General features: G+C 42.9%; 2 protein-coding genes across 2 annotated transcripts in view; one reads left to right on the forward strand and one right to left on the reverse strand.

The window, feature by feature from the left end:
• Nucleotides 1–22,133, reverse strand: part of PRKDC (protein kinase, DNA-activated, catalytic subunit) — a 490,177-nt gene extending 468,044 nt beyond the window's left edge. Inside the window, exons 1-4 of the mRNA XM_030214157.1 lie at nt 21,945–22,133; nt 10,082–10,158; nt 9,861–9,953; nt 5,152–5,226 (exon numbers count right to left, since the gene is read on the reverse strand). Of these exons, the coding sequence (XP_030070017.1) occupies nt 5,152–5,226; nt 9,861–9,953; nt 10,082–10,158; nt 21,945–22,116 (417 nt within the window). The 5' untranslated portion in view covers nt 22,117–22,133. The remainder of the gene's footprint in view (nt 1–5,151; nt 5,227–9,860; nt 9,954–10,081; nt 10,159–21,944) is intronic.
• A 261-nt stretch (nt 22,134–22,394) lies between these two features.
• Nucleotides 22,395–23,335, forward strand: part of MCM4 (minichromosome maintenance complex component 4) — a 49,818-nt gene continuing 48,877 nt past the window's right edge. Inside the window, exon 1 of the mRNA XM_030214171.1 lies at nt 22,395–22,854. The gene's annotated coding sequence lies outside the window, so the exon portion shown is untranslated. The remainder of the gene's footprint in view (nt 22,855–23,335) is intronic.

Consider the following 23,335-nt stretch of genomic DNA (forward strand, 5'->3'; position numbering starts at 1 on the left):
ATGAGCAGTCGTACAGTCCCCGAATTAGCAAAATAAACCCCCCTGAAGAGTAAATAGAACCACACTCTAAACATGCAGGGCTATCCTTAACAGCCCTTCAGCAAAAGATGTATGAAAAAGTGTAACAGTTTACAATACAGTCAGGTAAGCGGCTTCCTAGCAGATGAAGCTTTAGAGTTAGAGACTGGAATTGTCTTCCACACTGGAGGCAGAGATCTCTCAGTAGCTCTTGTAGAAGATCCAACATGAGCAGGAAGATTAGCGCAGCACAGCTCAGCAAGAGCCTTCCAAACCTCCCCAGCCATATGAACTTTCTTGGAGTACCTAATACAGTGAGCACGAGTCCAAAAGGAAATAAGCAACTCTAACACAAATTGGCAGTTGAAGATATTGCATTACTGCACTCAAATCTTTACGTTTCAATAGCATGGTGAGCGCTAAATCTTGGTACGTGGCTTTTTTTTACAATTATTTTATTTATTGCACTTGTATCAAACATTTTCCCACCTTTTTGCAGGCTCAATGTGGCTTACAAAGAAAGGTCTGTTATGGCGTCGCCATTACTGGGTCAAAGATACATTTGGTGTTACAAAAGATCAAAGAAAACAGAGAGGAACTAACAAACAGTTATGGAAAGGCGTCATTCAAAATCACGGTGGAGTGGTGAAGTGTTGTAGTTAAGCTATGGATTCTCGTGGTAAGCCTTGTCGAAGAGAGAAGTTTTCAGATATTTGCGAAAGTTAGTTATTTCGTTAATTATTTTCAATTTTGTTGGTAGTGCATTCCACTGCGAGTCTGACATCCTGCACGTACATCGTGCTGCGACGTCAGACTCCGAAACTGGATTCAGCAGCATTGAACAGCACGGAGGACAAAGAAGAACTTAAAAGACCTTGGCTCAGCTGGCGTGGGTTGGGGGTCCCCCGCCAGCTGAAGGAATATTTTAAAGGCAGCAGCAGGAGGAAGTGGACCTCGGCTGGCGGGGGTTGGGGTCCCCTACCAGCAAATGCAGCCCACGGCGACGGCGGGGGAGGGTTGACGGTGGGAAGGGGGTCCAGGGCGAAATCTGTGGGGGCCCAGGCCCCACGCAGATACGCCCCTGGTGGTACTATATGGCAGCTCAGCTGCAGATGATATTGGACTTGGAAAGGGGGAAACTCAAGCCAGCAAGCCAGGTGGAGCAGTCATACTGCCCTAAGCGAGCATTGAGCTCGTATCTGTGGACAACTGAGGGAACAAAACAGGTGCTGATGGGAACACATAATCCATACATAAGGCATTTAATAGGGTTTATGGGGGGAAGTGCGAAGGAGATGGGGACAGAGGGATAGGGTGTCTTCTCTTGCGACATTGCAATGGGAACCTACATTTGGGGCAGGGAGAGCAAATGCAACATTTGGGAGGTGGGAGCAGTTAGGCTTATTGAATTTTAGGGTTGAGCTCTGGGAGTATGGGGGATGGGGGGGAGGGAGTTAGTTCCATAGGCTTGGGGAATTCCCAAGTATTGTTGTGGTTATTTGGAGTTGAGGGGGGAGGGGAGAGTTGGTCGGGGATAATATGGTGTTTTTCTTGCAGAGTGACAATTGAAGAGAGAAATATTGAGGGATATTTTGGGTGTAAAAATATTTGTTTCCAACATGAATAGGTTTAGTGGGTGTGGACACAAAAAAAAAAAAAAAGAACAAAAAAACTGTAAACATGGTTGAATAATGTATGTTAGTTGATGTGAGACTTGTAGTGATTAAGTTGCTTTCTAATATTGTATGAATTGAAGGTGGAATGTCTGCTATGTTTGTGATATATAATGCGATATATAATAGTAGATCGAGAAGGGAGTATAAGGTGTAAGATGTCGTAGGAGGTAAGAAGATTCAGAGACAGCTAGAGTTTTATAAACTAAAAGGAGAATCTTGTAACTGAGACAGTGGGATATGGGGTGCCAATGACAGGATTTGAGCTGGGAAGTAATGTGATCAATTTTTTTTTAGGTGAAAAAGAACTCAGATGGCAGTATTTTGGACCAGCTGTAGGTGTTTGTGGTCTTTTATTCTGAGACCTAGGTAAAGAGAGTTGCAATAGTCTAACTGCAAAATGACAAAAGAATGAGGTAAAATATTAATTGCTGCAAGGTTTAGCAGAGGCTGAATAGATCTGATAAGGTGTAATTTATGAAAATGTTGAGCTACTTTTGAGATCTAGTCATGGAAGAACAATGAAGAACCAAAGATAAGTCCTAAAATGCAGATTCAATTAGTTACAGTTACTTGGATATTATTGAGGAGAATGGGAGAGACTAAAGGTATTTGTCCAGAAGGGAAGAATATGAGTGATTTAGATTTTTCTGAGGACCAAGCAATTTGGCGTTCAGCCAAGATATAATAGATATCAATCATAAATTGAGTGATGAAATATCATGTGGGTTGGAAGGGTTAAAAGGGCAGAGATTTGGATATCATCTACATATACAAACATAGTCCAGCGTGGAGGAGTAGCCTAATGGTTAATGCAGTGGACATTGATCCCAGCATCCTGTGTTCGATTCCCACTGCAGCTCCTTGTGACCCTGGGCAAGTCACTTAACCCTCCATTGCCTCAGGTACAAAAAAACAAGATTGTCAGCCCTCTAGGGACAGAGATAGTACCTGCTTATAATTGGATTGTAAGCCACATTGAACCTGAAATCTGTTTGGGATAATGCGGGATACAAACGTCACAATAGTCAGATCGACAGACTGTGCCAAGGTGAGCAGAAGGGCAAGGAAAATATTGAAAAGTAGGGGAGAGAGAATGGAACCTTGGGGGACACCAGTCAAGAAATCAAATGGTTTAGATTTCGTGTCTGCTGAGTGGACTGTGAAATGTCGATTTTCAAATTAGGATGTGAGATATTCCAACAGACAGAAGGCAAGAGAGCATAATTTAATGGTCAATGAGTTCAAAAGCTGCGGAAAGGTCTAGAGAAAGCAGGAGAACTAGACAAGAGTCATCTAGAAAGTAACAGACAGTGTTGAGGAGTGACATCAAAGATGTTTCCGTACTATGATTCTGACGGAATCCAGTTTGGTTGGGATGCAAAATGTTGGTTTGAGTAACGAAAGCAGTAAGTTGTGGACGTACCTGTTTCTCAACAATCTCTGTAAGGAAGGGTAGCATGATGCTATTAGTTAATAACAGATATGCTTTGTTTTTATAAGCTTATTTTGTCAGCACCTTTTTAGTCCAATGCAAATGGTCCATAATAAGCTTAATTACATACTGTGACTACAATTAATGATGTTCCGTTTTTAGTAGATATTTTTTGACTTGAATATATTTTCACTTGCATGTCTTTATTTTTGAAAATAATGGTATATAAGTTTGTATTATTCTTACATGTTTGGTTTTATTTTACCAGTATTTATTATGTTTTATGTTTATTCGTAGGATGCATTTTATTTTGACCCACTTGTTTTTGTATGAAGGAGAAACTTTGGTAAAATATTGGTGATGATGATTCTTTTGATTTTTTGATATTTTTTATTCATGTTTTGTCAATTTGTATATGTATTTTAATTGTATTTGCATGTTATTCTTTGTATGTATTTTATTCTTTGTATGACAAAGGCATAAGTGCCGAAACTTGGCCAAGTCGAGTCAATGAATAAATCTATCTGTGGGGAACCTTGAATCTGCTCCTTCTCTGGACCACCTCTGATCTGTGCATTTCCCAACTCAGTACTCCCCAGTATATGGGCACAAATATTAGTAACAACTTGCACACAGTCCTTATACTGGTCCGATTCAGGTACCCTTTTAAAGAGTAAACTGCACCTGCAGTACCAATCTTCCAAATCTTTGATCATACAATGCCTGATGCTCTTGCTGGTATTTTTACTTAAAGTCAGAAAGTTGGTGCATGTCCACTTCAAGTGCATCCAAATGTTCCTCAGCTTTTTCAATATGGTGACCTATCTCCCGCACCTTGTGCTTAAGATCTGGCATAACAGCTTGCACATCCCTCCTTCACAGCCTTCATTTCCATTTTCAGTGCTTTAAACCAGTGAGCCACATCCTACTTCGCCATAACTAGCGGCGGATGCCACGAGGTCATCCTCCTCAGAGTTCAAATGTTCAGATGTCATCATTATTCCCGCCACAGGAGCCTTGACTGCCGACGAACAAATTTAAATTTGTCCAAACGTTTCTGAGTTGCTATCCACCTGACTTGCAGATTGGTGCTCACTGAATACCAATCCAAGATGCAGAAAACATGCACTTTTACACTCTGCCCTGACAGAGCTCTGTGGCTAAGCAGCCATTTCCTTGGGGTGACATCACTTCCTCATGTGCTTTTAAACTTGCATTTTTATTGAACTATACCCACAAGTGTATAGCAGTTAAATAGCCGTGTCGGGTTTTATTTAATATTTTTATAGCACTACTGGATGTATGCAGTCCTGTACAGCATGATCACATTTTTATTTGTATCTATTATAAATGTTTTACAGTTACTTAAGAAAGGGTTTATCACCTGTATTTGCTTTGCTTTTTCTTGTTCTTCTGGGAGGTTGTTTTTCTCAGCAGAGTCACAGTTTTACCAATATCATAATAAATACAGCGAAGGTAACTGAAAACAACAGTCAATGTGACAATATCAAACATTTATTAGCATCCAAGACTCGACATGAGTTGTGTTTCGGCCTAATAGGCCTACATCAGGAGTCTTAAGAGGATGCGAGTAAGAAAATCCATACTGTAGAGAATTTAAAAGAACAGTATGGTCGGTTCTGAAAATGCTATAGTATTTGGTTATATCAAAGCTGACAGAGAAACCTTTTAAGCGCTTTCAGCTATTGGACCAGCGTTTGCTTAGTATATGGCAGAACCAACCCTACATACACCGCACTTTTAAATTCTCTATAGTGTGTGTTTTCATATTGGAACCCAAAATAGTAGATGGATTTTCTTCCTCACATCTTCTTAAGACTACTGATGCAGGCCTATTATGTCGAAACACAACTCGTGTCCAGTCTTGGATGCCAATAAAGGTTTGATATTGTCATATCATCTGGCTATTGTTTTCAGTTACCTTCATTGTATTTGTTTTGTAACCTGTGAGGGTTTGTTTGTCTGTTTTACCAATATCATTACATAAAAATAAAATAATCCTACCTTAATCAGAAGCTCCAATGCAGGAACTTTACATTTTGCAGCTTTTTCTTTTGTATAAACAACAACACAAGTATTCTAAAATTAAACATAAAACACAAGTCAGTGCATACAGTGTTGCTATAAGGGAGCAAATGACATTTCAGTGAATCAGATCCATTCTTTAAAATGATGGAACCAGTTTGGGGTTATATGGCCAAGGGAGCACTACAATTTCTAATTAACAGCAAAAGCCCAGACAAAAATCTGATTTGGCTCATCCTCAAGCACTGAACCACTGACTCCATCTTTACCTTCAGAGGGCAATGACTAACAAGCATACAGAACACACCCCTATTCACTAGTATATTGACTTTTGAAAGCTTTTGATTTTATTTGGCATATGGTCTCAACTTCATGCTACTGTGAACTGGAATGGAATAAAGGTTTTAAATAATTAAATTCATGCATCAACTATATGCAAACAACTTCAATCAGAACAAAATGCATAACAGAGAACCTCAGACCTACAATGAAATTTGTATCAATTGTCTAGCCACACTCCTGCAGAAATCCTCAGCCACAGGGCCCAAGTTCAGTGCATGCTAACAAACGAGCGAGCATAAAATGCTATATTTCCTATTTTATGCCTATGGGCGTCATGGCACTTAGTGCATGCTAAGCATTAATAAAAGGGCCCCTAAATTACTCATATAAAATGCCTTTATTTGGCTATTTAATCCTCTGCATCAGACAGAATTTAAAAACTCAATCTATTAGAGACTAATGCAAATCAGGGCCTTATAGGTGAAGACTGAACAACATTCTTGATTTTCCAGAAAAGCCAAAATAAATTCAGATTTTACTTAACCAAGAAATAGAGTATATTATTAGCTATAAAGGTACTACAACACCCCCCCCCCCCCCCAAAAAAAAAAAAAAAAAAAAAAAAACAACCTTGAAAGGATTCCCTCACCTACTACATAAAGTTACTGTTAAACTTATTCAATAACACTCTGCAAAGTCTTTCATAGGGGACTGAAACCTAGGGCACCCTCATTAACCAAACACAGAATAGAACAAATCACTAACTCAATTTTTCCGGATCTATGAAAGCACTCTGTCTCCACAAGTTACATTGTATTACACATCACTCATATTCTGCAAACAAACACTTATACAGTTCCTTGTAGAGCATAAAAGAAAGGAGCAAAAACATAATTCGGGAAGTACAATATAAAAATTGACCAAAAAAACTAACCCACATATTTATTAAATAAGAAAGCTTTCAGCTGTTTTCAAAACATTAAATCCCTGAGAGCACACACTGGACTAGGAAGAGAACTCCACAGTGAGGCTTGTGGAGAAACAGGGGACTTATGTATGTCATGTCTTCTGTGGCTGTATGACATTTTTTCACATTGTATTTCTCTTGTTTGGCTAGCAGGTGGCATCTGTCCTCTGCTTTAAAGATGTTCCAGAGGTGACTGTTTTCTTTTGAGTTTGAGCCCCGAGGGAAAGTTATCTGCACTGCTATTGGCCAAATACCTCCCTGTGCTAATGTTATGGGCTCTGATTGACCCTGAAGTTCAAATTCAAACAGTATGTGCTGGAAATCCCCAGTCTCAGAGAGGGAGTGTGGAGGGTAAAGATCTCTACACTGACACCCTGTTCAAAAATCTGTGAGCAGTTATATTCCTGAACTCCCCAGGTACTACTCAAGAAGTAACAGCGTGTCTAGTTAGTTTTACTGTTGATATTAGTTATTTTACCTGTTATTGTTTGCTAATTTTATCTTTTTTTTTCACTGTTCCACTTTTCTGATAATAAACCTATTAGTTTATTAGCTCTGTTGCTCTGGACTAAGAATACTGGTGGTTTGTGGTCTTGGTCTGTGGGTGTTTTATAGAAACTGTGAGACCCCTGGGATTATAGAGCCAATGTCCTTAGAAACCACTGGGGAATTAACTTGCAGGTGGAAGACTTGCTCAGAGGCAAGAGAAAGCCAGTGCAGAGAGATGGAGGGTAAGCCAGTGTACAGCATATGTACAGGTGGGCCTGAGCAGTGTTGGGATGGACCCTTTAGGTGGCCGTAGGGTTAACCCCAGGTGGGTGCTAGGCATTTTGTGACAAGGCTGCTTGATAGGACAGTGACAACCTAATAGTTTTAACCAATTTAGCAGAAGTAAAATCAACCTGTCCCCTAATCAACTGTCTATCTAGTAGAGAGAAATAATCAGACAAATAAGAAGGCATATCTCTAACAAGGGATCAGAAAACTACAGTACCCAGCTTAAAATGAGATCTTGCCACCATAAGTAGCCAATGAAGTTTGGAAAATAAGACGATATATGTTCATTCTTATTCAGCAAGAAAATAATTCTTACAGCAAGATTCTGAATTGTCTGAAGCTCTTATAACTTCCTTTGTGCAGCCGACAAATAAGATTACAATAATTTAGATAACAATAAGGCTTGTACTATTAGTCTAAAACAAGATGTCTCAAAATTTCTACGAATAGTTCTTAACTTTTAATTTAAAAAAGGAGCTTTTAACCACTTTGTTTACTCGATTCATCATTGTAAACTTACTGTCCACCTCTACTCCTAATAAACGAGTTGCAAACTCTATCTTAAAATTATAATTCCCTATAGAAGAACTCTTTCCTAAGGGTGCCTACGCATAAAAATATTGTTTTATCTGAGTTCAACTTTAAGCGGAAAAACATAGCCCTCTGTTCTACAACTTTAAGACAGTTTCCTATTTTGCTTACCATCTTAGCATATCCCCTTGGAGATGGCATTAAAATAGTAATATCATCTGCATATATAAATGTATAATCCTAGGACTGACGAAGTGCCTAAAGCTCTGGCCCAAGACAAGATGCCACCACCACTAGCAAATTATACACAGTATTTTTTGCAAACATTTTGATGTCTATGGCCATTTTTCCTCATATTTACAAAATACATCTGTCCTACAATATGAACACAATTACATTCATTTTGTCAAAATATTAAGGGGCTTTTCACTAAAGGGTGTTAAGTCCTAATGAGGCATATTTTCAAAGCACTTAGCCTTCCAAAGTTCCATAGAAACCTATGGAACTTTGGAAGGCTAAGTGCTTTGAAAATATGCCTCAATGTGTGCTTAGCACATGGGAAAATGCTTACTGTAATTTTGCTTTTTCTGCGTACTAAGAGCAAGTACATAAGTATTGCCACACTGGGACAGACCAAAGGTCCATCAAGCCCAGTATCCTGTTTCCAACAGTGGTCAATCCAGGTCACAAATACCTGGCAAGATTCCAGAAAAGCTCAATACATTTTATGATGCTTATCAAAGAAATAAACAGTGGATTTCCCAAGTCAATTTAACAATGGCCTATGGACCTTTCCTTTAGGAAGCTGTCCAGACCCTTTTTAAACCCCGCTAAGCTAACCACCTTTACCACATTCTCTGGCAACAAATTCCAGAGTTTAATTACACGTTGAGTGAAGAAACATTTTCTCCGATTCGTATTAAATTTACTATTTTGTAGCTTCATCGCATGCCCCTTTGTCCTAGTATTTTTGGAAACAGTAAACAAACGATTCACATCTACCCATTCCACTCCACTCATTATTTTATAGACCTCTATCATATCTCCCCTCAGCCATCTCTTTTCCAAGCTGAAGAGCCCTAGACGCTTCAGCCTTTCCTCACTGGGAAGTCGTCCCATCCCCTTTATCATTTTCGTTGCCCTTCTCTGTACCTTTTCTAATTCCACTATATCTTTTTTGAGATGAGGCAACCAGAATTGAACACAATATTCGAGGTGCAGTCGCACCATGTAACGATACAAAGTAAATGAATTTAATATATATTTTTGGATGGGGGGTGCACCATAAGCAGGGAATGCACACATCTGCATTAACCAGCTAGCGTGTTCCAATTAGTGTGTGCTAACTGGCTACGGCAGAGGTAATATGGGAGCACTCAGCACCTCAAATAGAAGGCAACAAGTGCTACTGCATTAATTCTTTTGCAAGTTTCTTTTCCCAAAGGAAAAATGAGGATGGGACCAGCAAAAATAAAAAAAAGCTTTCTTAAAGCAGTGCTTAACGTGCAAAAAAAGTCCTGCATTAAAACACGCTAAGCCCATTTTCTAATGCATTTTAGTAAAAGGACTCCCAACTCTCATTTTTGCAGTTTCTCAATTGTTATTGTAAAGACTTTCTATTCACTGCATTTAAAATTTTATTGTTTTATTTATTTTTTGTTACATTTGTACCCCGCGCTTTCCCACTCATGGCAGGCTCAATGCGGCTTACATGGGGCAATGGAGGGTTAAGTGACTTGCCCAGAGTCACAAGGAGCTGCCTGTGCCGGGAATCGAACTCAGTTCTGTTTTTAAAAAATTCCTTGATTCACTTAAAGACCTCTTACATTAAAAAAAAAATCCTAGATTATACTTTGCACTGCACACTAAGAACCATGTTTAGAATTGTAAACCCCAACTTCAATCTAGGAATTTTCTTGAAGGCAATGTTTCACAGTGATAGAGACTCCTAGGAAATATGACAAAACCCCTAATGGTATCAGGCTTCTTACTGTCGACAGTTTACAAAAAAGCATGGTAGTTTCTTAAGGTCAAGGCAATAGTGGCAAGGAGCATGTTTTCCAAATGCACTAATTCCTTTTTCTTTAAACCTTTATATTTATTTGAAATGTAAATTCTGAATCTGTCTCACCTTGATATCACATGCATAGGGCTGAACCTTCTGACCAATCTTTTCCAAGAAGATACAGAGAAATTTCAACGTTTCTTCTCTACAATCACGAAACTGTTATCGAATAAAAATGACAGACCATTAACCCTAAACCTATTCCCAACACTTGAATTACATCAGCTGTTTTTAGCAACTATGTTGTGTAAAAAGGCTTACTTAAAAGACTAAATATATGCACTTACTTCTTCAATGCCGAGAGATTTGTGGATGAATGCAAGTAATCCATGTTCCTTAGAAAAGATTAATGAAGTCTGCAAGGCTATATGAAGAACAGAGAAAGTTAAATTAGGGTATACAACAAGGAGTACTACATTAAACATCAGACATTTGGAATTAGCAAACTCACAGTTTTAATCAAAGAATAGATGTACTGATCCCCCAAATTCTATATATGGTGCTTTAAGCTGTGCGTGCTAATTTGGCTGCATGGCCAAATTGCATGCACAACTTAATTGATTAACAAGCCAATAAGTGCTAATTGGTACCCAATCACCAATTAGCAGCATTAATTGGATTAAATTAGAATTTATGCAATGTTCTAGGCATAGTCTACAACACAGTGCATGTAAATTCTAATGTACACAGGAGAGGTGGCATAAATGGGTAAGCCTACATTTTAGGCGCCAATACGGCATGTGAGCCTATCCTATAAACTACGCTTAACTTTAGGTGTAGTTTATAAAATCAGGCTGAGTGGTTTTTTTTGTGCTGATTTTTAAGGCGCCATTTATAAAATTTACCCCTCAATCAACTTTGTAAAATAATCCTATATAATAATTTGCACCTCCAACATTCTACATCTGGATGCCTGGGTTCGTAACATCCATTCCCACTCATTGCCCCGCCCTCGCGTCAAAACGTAATGATGTCAGAGGGCGGAACAATGAGGGGGAAGGGAACACTGGAGGCGAGATGATGTCAGGAGGAGAGAATCGCAGGACATCGAATGGAGGGAGGGAGGAAGGGAAGGGCATGGCAGAGGAGAATTGATAGACATGGATGGGAGGACAGTCATAGGCACCCCTTATAAAAGGCTTCCAACCGTGACCTTCCCCTGGCTGCAGCCAGGCTGTTCTAGGACGGTCCTTCCGCTCTCAGCTCCCCGATCAACAGCCCTCCTCTCCGTTCCTCCCCCCCCCCCCCCCCCGCACGTTTAACCCTTTTACTTTCAGGCGCAGCGACGGCAGTGAAGAGACAACACAGCAGGCTCGCCTCCAGCTTCTCCCTTCCCTCACACAGTGTGCTGCCATCTGCGATGATGCATTTCCTGTTTCTGCGAGGACGGGACACTGTGTGAGGGAAGGGAGAAGCTGTGTTGTCCTCTTCACTGCCGTCGCTGCGCCTGAAAGTAAAAGGGTTAAACGTGCAGGGGGAGGGGGAGGAACGGAGAGGAGGGCTGTCAGGGAGCTGAGGGAGGGCAGGGAGAATTGCTGGACATGGATGGGAGGGCAGGGGGAGAGAAGAGATCACTGGACAGGACAGGAGGGGATAGCAAGGGAGAGAGAATTGCTGGACATGGATGGATGGAGGAGAGGGCAGGGGAGAATGGAGAGTTGCTGGACATGGATGGATGAAGGAGAGGGCAGGGGAAAGAGGAGAATTGCTGGACATGGATGGATGAATGGGGTCAGGGAAGAGAGGAGAAATGCTGGACACGGATGGAGGGGAGGGGAGGGAAGCGAGGAGAAATGCTGGACACGGACGGAGGGGAGGGAAGCGAGGAGAAATGCTGGACACGGACGGAGGGGAGGGAAGAGAGGAGAAATGCTGGACACGGATAGAGGGGAGGGAAGAGAGGAGAAATGCTGGACATGGATGGAGTGTGAGTACTCTTTATTTAAAAAACAAATACTATAAATATAAATCACAAAAAAAGAAAGATTAAAAAAAAAAAAAAAAACAAGAACCATGCTGGAAATAGCGTGTGAAAACAAAAGCACAATGCACGTATCTATATACGTGTGGGGTGGCGGATAAAATTATAACAGGTCACCTAGGTAGAAAGCTCAGGTAGGTGCCTATTTTAGGGCTACAAAAACAGCCTCACAAAACCTGAACAAACATACGTACCAATGTACATTTACATTTGCTCAGAAGCTGCTATACATTTATGTGCATACTTTGCAACTTTACCAGTATCTTACAGGGCCCCCCCCCCCCAAAACATTTGGATCCGAGGCATGTGCCGTGTGCCTAACTTACGCTGTAAGGTTCAGTCAGTAGGTTTCACAGTATAATTTGCAGTACAAAATGAAATACACATCTGAATCACTAAAGGCAGCCTTTCTGTTATGATAATCAGTGTGAAATGTTGGGCAGAATTCAGGTCTTTATATGCTGTTATCTACTATGTTACTATGACGTTCATTTTCAAAGAACAGGGGAGTAGGGTTGTATGATGACTCTTCCAACAGCAAGAAACCAGAAGCGCTTGAGTCCAATAAATGTTTACTGTGGCAAATACACCAGACGCATAGATGTACTTCTGGCACAAGGTGCACTTTCTGCTGTCAGGTATGAATACCACCCTGAGTTTTGAAGAGTATTATTTGCTTCCAATTCTAATTAGATGCATATCCACGGACTCCTGCCACAAGTGGAAATACCGAAATATGGCAGTGTTGAGTCTTACTGGTATATTTGCTACAATAAACTTCTCTACTGGACTCAAGTGCTTCTGGTTTCTTGCTGTTGAAACTCATTGTACACCCTGCTCTCCTGCTTTTCCTTGTGATTTTTTGTAGTGGTGGTTTGGCTCTTCCATCTTTGTGTGACGTTCTTGCTTTCCAGTTCATTTTCAAAACACATAGATGTCTCAAAATGGAAAAAAAAAAAAAAAGTCCAAACTGTGATTTTAGAACGGCAGAATTTGGACGTCCTACACTGTAGTTCATCCAAATAGCAAAGGAGGGGAAGCGTATTGTGGAACAGGACTAGAGGGCCCAAAGTTAGGACATATAACAATGATAATTGAACGGGAAGAAATATCAAGGACATTTTTATTTAGACACTAGTAAAAAATGCCTGTTTCAAAAGGGAAGGAAACGGGCGCTAGCAAGGCCATCCCCCACCCTCCCTCGCTATTCCAGACTGTGCCCTCCCTCCGTTTGCACCCCCACCTTCCGCGACCCTGTCGACCCCCTTTGACGTCAGACGCACACAGAGGAACTTGAACCGAAGGGGGGGGGTCAACAGTGTCGAGGAAGGGGGGTCCAGTGGCCGTAACGCGGGGGAGGGGGTTCTTGTAATCGTAATCGGAGGGAGGGTGGAGTATGGAACTCGGTGGGCGAGGGGGGGGTCTGTGTTGACCCGCTCCCTGCCACTTGCTCCGAAGTGGCAGGGAGCAGCACAATGACAGCTGATTCCCAGATAGGGGGAGGAGTAGGGAAACACGCTCTGTGTGTTTCCCTACTCCTCCCCTTGCTTTGGTATCAGCTGTCACTGACGTCAGTGCGTGCCTGCCTAGCAGACCACCTCCGAGGGAGGCACGGTCCCAGGTACATTCGAACGTTGGAGGTGAGAATTATTATATAGGATGTTTCAGTCATGTCTACGGTACAAAAAGATGCTCTGATTGAGCAGCTGACCACTAGAGGAATTAAGGTATCACCCATAATCCCCCAGTGGTTGCTGTCCCCCTCCCTCTTCCCTGAAAGTGAAACTGGAAAGGAAAACCAAGCTCTATGATAGCATCAAATACTATGGGATTTCTGAACAAAGCAGGACTGTGATCAGTACAGTGCACCATGAATCAGGACACCCAAGTTCAATTCTCTCTTCCTTCCCCCTTTAAATTGTGAACCCTCCATAAACAGATATATATTCACTGCACCTAAATATTTATGAAACCTGCAAGCCTGAAAGCTATTGAGGTGGTGTGGTCAGGTACAGTAGTATTTCCCTATTACTGGAGGGCTCAGGGTTTTAAATAAGATTTGTGAGGGGGATATGAACCTGGTGCCCTGGTTTACAGTCCACTGCACTGATCACTAGGCTGCCCCTCTGCAGGGTCACCGAGAGACAGAGACGAGTACGGGGCAGGGACGCTGCTGGGCCCCCCACCCCTACACCACTCGGGACGCAGCTCAGGCCCAAACCAGAGCGTAGCCACCGCTGCTGCTGCTCCTCACTCACTCTCGAGCTTCCACCAGATCCTAGCATCCCCCCCCCCCCCCCCCCCCGTGGAGGCGTCAGTGCATCTGCTCCTCCCTGGCCTACAAGGGGGGCCCTGTGCCGCGGTCTGTCTCTCACCTGCTCCAGTGTGCCGGGACCGGCTCCCGATAACAGTAGGAGAGAAAAAGACCCCAGGGTCTGGTGCTGGGCCCCCCCCCCTGGAGGTCAAGCCTGGGGAATTTTCCCCCCTGCCTCTCTGCTCTGCAAGGATGTCTGTGTGGCTATTTCTGTAAAATTGCTGCCAGACATTTTTGTCCCTAGATATTTGGTGTTAATTTGGATGTTTCTGTTTGTAAAATGGCTGTTCATTCTGGATGTTCTCACGTATTTTTGAACAGGAAACCCCAATGTATGGCTACAAGATGGATTGGGGGGAGGGGGTGGACATTATAATAAATATGTCCAAATTCTGACTTGGGCAACCTTTCAAAAATGCCCCTCCACTTTACTATGTCACTTTATACACGCATAACCCCTGGAGTAAATTTTATAAAAGCCCTATTCCACAGGTTTAAAAAAAGAACAAGAAAAATAAATTATTCCCATAATGGCCTTGGATGCACAATATATGGTCCTCTGCCTCTCCCAACACATGCACCAGTCTTGACTTAACATGACCAACCCCAACCTGTACACACTCTACCATGAATGCTCAGCAGGCTGAGGGGAAGGGATCTAAACAGCCTCTGGGGAATTTCCACAAACACCAGCTAGTAAATTATATTTTGCAAAAAACTGTCATAACTTCTCAAGTAGCCTCTCTTTTCCTGGAATTCATATGGCTACAAACGTTAATCAATTTTATTCCCACTGCAGTGAAAATGATGCATTGATTCAACCTTTCATAACGGGCTAATACTTCTGAAACACACAAATGAGCTGAAATATGAAAGGTTATAAAATAAAAAGGAAAACAAAAATGACAATGGAAGAGTACTGATTGGGGGGGAAAAAATCTACAGTATGCATCAGCTTGGCTAAGAGCGTATCTGCATTCCATAATCCATGCACATTACCGAGGCAGCAGGACACAAGAAGGTAAGGTTAGAACAGCAGAAAGAGACTGGACAGTGTTATACAGGGGCAACAACCAAGGCATTCACTGACATTAAGACCAAGAAAGCCCTGGAGAGCTAGGGTAACAAGTACAATGACTTTTCTATAAAAATTCAGGGCTAGGGAGTCAGTAAACCAAACCTTAGATGATGCCTACTCCTACTATGTAAAATAAATGTATTATTTTATTTTATTTATTGCATTTGTATCCCACATTATCCCACCTCTTTGCAGGCTCAATGTGGCTTACAATAGATCATGGATTGTGGAAATGAGAGGAGAATTGACATTTAGTGTTACAGAAGTAGTTTGGATAGCATGGTAATGGAAAACAAGATAGTAACATGACATAAGGCATTCTTAACATTGCTAGATATGTGTGGGGGTTTCACAAGTTTTGGTCTTTGTGGTATATCTTGTCGAAGAGATGGGTCTTCAGTTATTTGCGGAAGTTGGTCAGTTCATAGGTCGCTTTTAGGTTCCGTGGCAGTGAAAAATCTAAGAAAATTTTGATTACAGAAACATAGGATATTTCTTTCTGTCCAAAATTAGGACTAATAGACCACAAAATATTAATCTGAAATCTGAACAGAGAACATGAGCAAAAAAAATAAAGTATGAAATGATAAATTTACCATATATTATAATTTTTATTTTGAAGCTGGAGTCAGAGTGGGTACATTTATACTGACTCCAACTCCACCAGCCTGACAAAAATCATCATTTATGTACTAGCTGACATCAGGTGAAGTTCACTGAATGCCAGCTTGCCTTGCACCCAACCCTCCACTCCCTATTCCTAAGCGAACACTCTACCCCCCCCCCCCCCTGAATAGCAAAGCAGACAGCTCCAACCAGCTACTCAGTCCACTCCCATGAGGCCTGAGAGTTGTGCCATAACCACCAGAATTTTGTGACAGGGTAAGCACACATGCCAGCCCAAGCATACACTCCCCATGACTTGCCAATTCTATCCATATAAGGGGATCCAAAAAGCTCTCACTACTGGTCAGCCCCAGCCAAACAGGCCCAAAAGTGTTTGTATGTTTGCTAGGACTTCTAGTTAATTACCAAACTTGTGTGCTACCAGACAGATCTTGCCAATCACAGCCTGCCAGACAAACTTAACTACTCATTTCTGAAGCTTTACTGAACACTGTACAGATCCATATAAAAGATGGCCCCTGCTCACTGAAGCTTAAAAACTAGTCAACCATACACAGTCAGTCTACAGATAGTATATTTTTTTATAAACACATGTTTAAAGCAATCTCAACAACTAGAGCTTTATACTGAATTTGTAAATGGCAAGAGGGGACAAGATGCACAAACTCAAGAGATTAGTTTCAGACATACAGCACATCAAGTGGAAGGTATGGAACTGGTGAGCAATAAGGACACAGATAACAGCCAGTTGCCCAATGAGGGGCGAATGCAGAAAACCACCATGGGCAGAAGTGCAGTTAACAAGCAATCTTCATGCACATTACTGACCACATGATCCAAAAATGGGTTTATTCCATTCTTGATGGGCAGATCAGAGTGGTTTAAAAACAAAATTTAAAATTGTGAAAAGGAATGCCAAATTAAGGATCCTGTCACAGAACACCTAGCACCCACCTAGGGTTAACCTACACCCACCTGGAGGGTCTGTCCCTAGCACTGCTCAGGCCCACCTGTACCTGGACATGTGCTCTACACTACCACCCTCCTACCACCGACTGGATCCCGCTTGCCTCTGGGCGAGTCTCCCACTCTAAAGTTGATCCCCAGTAATTTCTAAGGACACTGGGACCACACACTTCCTAGAAAGCACCCACAGACCAAAAACACATCAAATGAGCAGCAGCTCATAGGTTTGCTTGCTTTGTTTTCAGTGTACTAGATGACAGCTGTGCAGGAAGGGGAAACAAACTAACCTAATTGGCTTCAACTCAGGGGCGTAGCCAGACACCCAATTTTGGGTGGGCAGAACTCCACCCTGTCCCACAAGTGATTTGGTCTGTCCCTCTCTTGCCTGCATGCCATATAGTCTCTCAAACATCCCCCCCCCCCCCCCGCACACCTGTTAAATAGCAGATTTTCACCAGCAGCGAGCAGCAACTAATACACACTGCTCATGTTGGCCCCACAGCCGTCCCTCTGATGCAACTTCCTGTTTCAGTATAGGCGGGAATACATCAGATATGCTCAGGATTCAGAAGACTAAGATTGCTAACTGTCTGGATGTTTTCAGGATTCTAAAAATTTGGAAATTCCCCGACTCAAGTCATGGCTATGATTTCTGAACATGTGGCACCATTGAAGGACAAACTTTTAAATGCCCAGTTGGGTATATATGCTAATCTCAACTTTGCTAAATGTTTCAGACATATCCATCTATTTGTTCCCATGATATAACTGAATTCTATTATTCTGTTTCACTGTATTTTCAAATGTAAGCCACATTGAACCCAACTTTGCTCGGGATAATGTGTGATATAAATGTTAAAGAAAAAAAAAATCCTTTATCCTCCACCTTTTAGGACATTGCCTACCTGCTGGATAGTGATGGCACAAGAAAAGCAAGCTTGGTCCAGGGAAGACTAACTCAAAATAGCCTGTTCCTTAGCTGGGCCCTAGTATTACCATATTGAAAATGCGATCATACCATGCCTCTATGGTTATGTTCCACTAATAAGTTAAACGATTAACTGGATTTCTTGAAAGGATTATATAAACATAAGATGCATGACTAGGCACACAAATATGCACTTATTTATTCAATATCTCTGGTGGGGATAAAGTTTCCCTTTGAAAATCTGGGCTGGAGTGAAGAAGTTCATTAAAGAGAAATTTTCAGTCCATGGAATTTACCGTTAACTGTTAAATTACTTGGGCAAATTCCTTTGAACACTTTCTTAATGCTGCCTCCACTCTGCCTACATTCCTTCAGAAGCATCGAAAAAAGCTAAATTATTTTATTTTGCTTTTTACACTTGTAAACCTTTTTTCACATGTAAACTTTGTAAATGTATATCTCGGACACATTGCCCTTAAATCTCACTCTTTCTGGCAGTCCACTCTTGGAATTTCTAGTTTGTATCAGAGGCAATAGAGACTGAAAGTGACTTGCCCAGCTTCCCTGGTTTTCAGCCTACTGCTGTAGAACTACCAAGTACCTAGCTCAGGAGAGAGACTTTTTGGTCAATCTTATTTTTGAACTTATATCCCAGTTCCATGCTCTCTTTGTAGTCCCTGATACCACCACTGAAATCAGCACTTCAGGTCCCATAATGTACCAGGATAGGGTTGCAGAAATCTATGGCTCAAAATTTCCCTTCTGGAACTCGGAAACTTGGCAGCTCTTCAACTCTAACCATTAAGCATGTGCTTGCATAGTCCCCATGCTCACTCACAAACTATAATGTTATCATACTCACTGCTAGGCCGTGTGGTTTTTGCTGCTATTTTTGGAGAGGTGACATGATGGTGGGAGGGGGGAGGAGTTCCATATGGGGGGGGAGGGGGCACAAATATGTTTGACTAGGGAACCAAACCAAGAAACACCGAGCTTGTGAGACAACAGGGTTCCTTTTCAAAGCATTTAGACTTACAGACTTACAGAGTTCCATACGTTACTACAGAACTTTGTACATCTGTGCTTGGAAAATACACCTCTATGTTCCTTCTCGCCCCTCCCTCCAAGTTTGTCAATGGTCTCATGCCACCTCATCCTGCGCTATTTCTTTAGGCTCATATAGCCCACGCACCCACCATTTCTACCTCCTTTAAGATATGGCTTAATATTTTTTAATGTTTGTGAGGAATGGGAACAATGCTAGTCATCAATCTGTGTATAACTGTGAAGGATAGATTTGGAGCGATGATGGTGATACAGAACTTAAGTTTCTTCAAATCAACACACAAGTCAAAAGGAAAAGTGGCAAATGTTATAGGTGACTCTCAGAAAGACCAAAACGTGCCTGTTCTGCACAAACAGCAAGTACATTAACCTTAGTTAAGGGTATGCATTGCACAAATGTTTAGTACATCTACTGAATCCTTTGCTATAAATGACACCACACGCCACTGTTTGCTATCCCTGGTCAGAGATCAATACTATTAGCAAAGAACGTTTAAATGATGAGCGAGACTAGCAGGAATAGATCTTAGCACCATGCAGATAAGAGAACAGTACAGTCCACCATGTCACAGTGGCATAGCTAGGTGGGGCCACGGGGGCCTGGGCCTTCCAAATTTGTTCTGGGCCTCTGGTTGGCTGGCGGGGGTCCCCAATCCCCACCAGTTGAAGACTTCATCCAGCGCTGGTCTGCGGCGGTGGCAGCGCCGACGCATTGCCTGCCCTTGCTCTCTCTTCACCTCATGTCAAACACACTCCTTTTAGTGAAATTGAGCATACTCAGTTTCACTAAAAGGAGCGTGCACGACACGAGGGGAAGAGAGAGCAGGGCAGGCAATGCGGCGGCGCAACAGACCAGCGCTGTATGAAGTCTTCTGCTGGCAGAGGTTAAGGACCCCTGCCAGCCAAGGTATTTGCAGCAGCGGTGGTTCAGCTGGCAAGGGTTGGGGACCCCCACCAGCCAACATGTACAGCGGAGGGGAGGAGACAGAGGAGCAGTGACCAAAATGTGCCCCCCACCCACCCCCACCTCGGGCTCTGGCCTCCTCTCACCTCAAGGTCTGGCTATGCCCCTGCCATGTCACCTTTTGGATTTGGTGCAGAACGACCAATCACTAGTAAGAAGAGTTCTTTAGCAGTTTTGACTGTTACAGAAATAGATTCACCAAAGGACCCCTCCCCATTTTGTATGTGTGGGAATCGTTAACATGTGTGCATCATATAGACCCGAGCAGTGGCGTAGCTACGGGTGGGCCTGGGTGGGCCCAGGCCCACCCAATTTCAGCCCAGGCCCGCCCAGCGCCAGCCCCAGCACCCATTGCCGGCCACTGCTGCTTTTCTTGTTGAGCAGCAGGGCCGGCGCTACAAAAAGAAGAAGCGCTAACGGCGCTAAGCACGAGAAATGTTAAAAAAAAAAAAAAAGCGCGGCACCGGCAGGCACTGTCTCGGCAGCCTTGAGGCATTGGCTGCTGAGGCATATGCTGCTGGCTCGCAGGCTCCTCCCGTCTGCGGGAGGAGCCTGCGAGCCAGCAGCCAATGCCTCAAGGCTGCCGAGACAGTGCCTGCCGGTGCCGCGCTTTTTTTTTTTTTTTTTTAACATTTCTCGTCCTACGGTCCTTAGCGCCGTTAACGCTTCTTCTTTTTGTAGCGCCGGCCCTGCTGCTCAACAGGAAAAGCAGCAGTGGCCGGCAATGGGAGCTAGCGCTGGCATGCAGGGCGGGCCTCGTCGAAGAAAAGAGGGAAAACATGGAAGGATGGTGAGAAAGAGGGAAAACAGATGGAAGGATGGCAGAGAAAGAGGGGAAAACATGGAAGGATGGGGAGAAAGAGGGAAAACATGGAAGGATGGGGAGAAAAGAGGGAAAACAAATGGAAGGATGGCAGAGAATGAGGGAAAACATGGAAGGATGGGGAGAAAGAGGGAAACATGGAAGGATGGGGAGAATGAGGGAAAACATGGAAGGATGGGGAGAAAAGAGGGAAAACAGATGGAAGGATGGCAGAGAATGAGGGAAAACATGGAAGGATGGGGAGAAAAGATAGAAAACAGATGGAAGGATGGGGAGAGAAAGAGGGAAAACGGATGGATGGGGAGAGAGACTCTGGATGGAAGGATGGGGAGAGAAAGGGGAGAGACTGGAAGGATGCAGAGAAAGGTGAGAGACTGGAAGGATGTGGAGAGAGAAGGGACACTGAACAGAAAAGGGTAGAGTGATACAGAGACACTGGTTAGAAAGAGGGAGAGAGACATTAGATGGAAGGATCAGGAGAGAGGATAGATGGATGGAAGGATGGGGAGAGAAAGAGGGAAGACGCTTGATGGAAGGGTAGGGAGAAAGAGGTGACACTGGACGGAAGGATGCAGAAAGAAAGAGGGGAGACTACTGGAAGGATGGGGAGAGAGAGGGGAGACTGGAAGGATGGGGAGAGAAAGAAGAGAGCTGCTGGATGGAAAAGGAGAGTAGTGAAAGACTGGAGAATAAGAGGAAGGGGCATGGGGAGAACAAGGGTGAGAAAAAGATGAAAAGCCATAAGTAGATGAAGGAAATTAAAGAATGGATAGTAAGAATGAATTAAATCAGGACAGAGAGAGAGAGGCAGAAAAATATTGAAGAACGCAAAGAAAAAGGAGAGAAAATGAGAAATGGCCAGGAAACCGTGGCAGAAGAGTTGAGCGAAAACGAAGGAAAGCAAAATCTAGAGACTGGGAGCAACACAATGAGAAAAAGTAAATGGCCATACAAGAAAGGTAAAGAAAATAATTTTATTTTTAATTTAGGATAAAGTAATATGGTACCTGTGTTAATGAAGTTTCAGAGACCAATACTTCCTTCCTTAGGTCAGGCGAGGATACCGTAACAGCATTATACTGACCTGAGGCAGGAGGTTTTGGCCTCTGAAAGCTCATTGAAAAGGGTGTTAGGCTATTAAATAAATTTTCTGAAATCTGATGCACTGAAAAGCAGCACTTTACCCTGTGTGACAAATGCATCTGATTAGCGTGACTAAATTTTGTTGGGGGAGGGGGGTAGAGAGAAAATTTTGTGCCCACCCACTTTGGGTTCAGGCCCATCCAAAATTGGCAGTCTGGCTACGCCACTGGACCCGAGATACAGCAGAATGAATTGAGGCAGCACGGCCCAAACACTTGTCGAGCTCTCACTACATTACTGAACCCTGGTCCCTCTACGCACCCAACACACTGTCACCGCTGCTGGTAACACACTCCTCGCCCAGGCTGCGTATAAGACTCTGCGCCACCGGGGCCTCCAGGCCCGGATCCTTGCTGCTGAGGGACGCATGCAACCGAAGCAGAGAACCCTGAACCCCTACTGCCGAATCACCACCAACGCCGGGAACCGACATCACTGCACACACTTCCAATACAGCTCCGGCGGGCGCATAGATTAGAAACCACACAAAAAAGTTCCGGTCACGTGACTTCAGTCAGGCGAGTAGGCGTCGGCGACCCAAAAGGACACGCCTACTCGAGCTTATTCATTTGACATGGGGGGGGGGGGGGACACACCAAAGCCGATGTGAAACAAACTGGCTATGCTCCAGAAAATGCTAGCTTTGGCTTCTTTTTTTGTGACTAGTACCAATACAATTTTCTTTTATTTAGAAAGTGTTAGGTAGTGACTAACAGTTGAAAAGAAATATCGAGAAAGACGTGCAAATCTTCCACAGTTATTTGGTTTCTTCTTGTGGGCATCCCTAAACGTTTCTTCAGTTTTCCCGCGAAACTCGCGAGATACGAAAATAAAACCTACTAATGATGGGTGGGGGAGAATGCAGTGATACTCTATTACGCTTTAAAAAAACAAACACTTTTTCACCACATAACTTTTATGCGTATAATGTGTTTCCCCAAAATACATAATAGCTTTTAGAGGCTGAACAGTAACACCGATCACTAAACCTATTTGGGCTGTTCTTTTCCGGGTACCCCCATCTAAGTTTTCTAAGTGTGCCCAAAGTATTTTCCGGCTTTGCTATTGGCAGAAAACCCCGCGAAGGACAGTCACGTGGGCCGTTTGGCGCGAAACTTTCGTAGAGCATTGGAAGACTGGCGGGGGGAGTGAAGTGAGCAGAGCTGTGCAGATAAAGGTTTTATTTATTGATTCTTTCCGTTTAGTTCAGATTAATCGGAATGTTCCCACTGAGCAATAGTGAGGTGGATGAGGGCTGTTAGGATGGCCTTTCTAAGGGTGTCTCTGTTGTTATCAGACTTGGTGAGAACCACTAGTTAGAGATGGGGGCAGCACTTTCGCTGTGCATTCAGCGCTTCTTGTGTGATACATCTGTGCGCTCGTTCCTGAGCTGCCCTTTTCGTGTTATAGTAGAACTATATTACACTTTAGGCAGCCTTTGTGATTGTAATACCCCCAAAACACCTTGTAGATTCTCATTGCACTGCTTTATATTGTGTTGTTATGGTAAGAATTCATGTTGAGAATAAAGTTTTTAGTTGGTTCCAAACTTATCCAGCAAGGGCGATCCAGTTCTGGTTTTACCCAGTTATGATTTCCGAATTTCTGTATGATTGTATTAAGTTATGTCCAATAAAAAAGGTATCATCTTA

Source organism: Microcaecilia unicolor, chromosome 1 (assembly GCF_901765095.1).
Source record: "Microcaecilia unicolor chromosome 1, aMicUni1.1, whole genome shotgun sequence".
In the NCBI taxonomy this organism is placed as follows: Eukaryota; Metazoa; Chordata; class Amphibia; order Gymnophiona; family Siphonopidae; genus Microcaecilia; species Microcaecilia unicolor.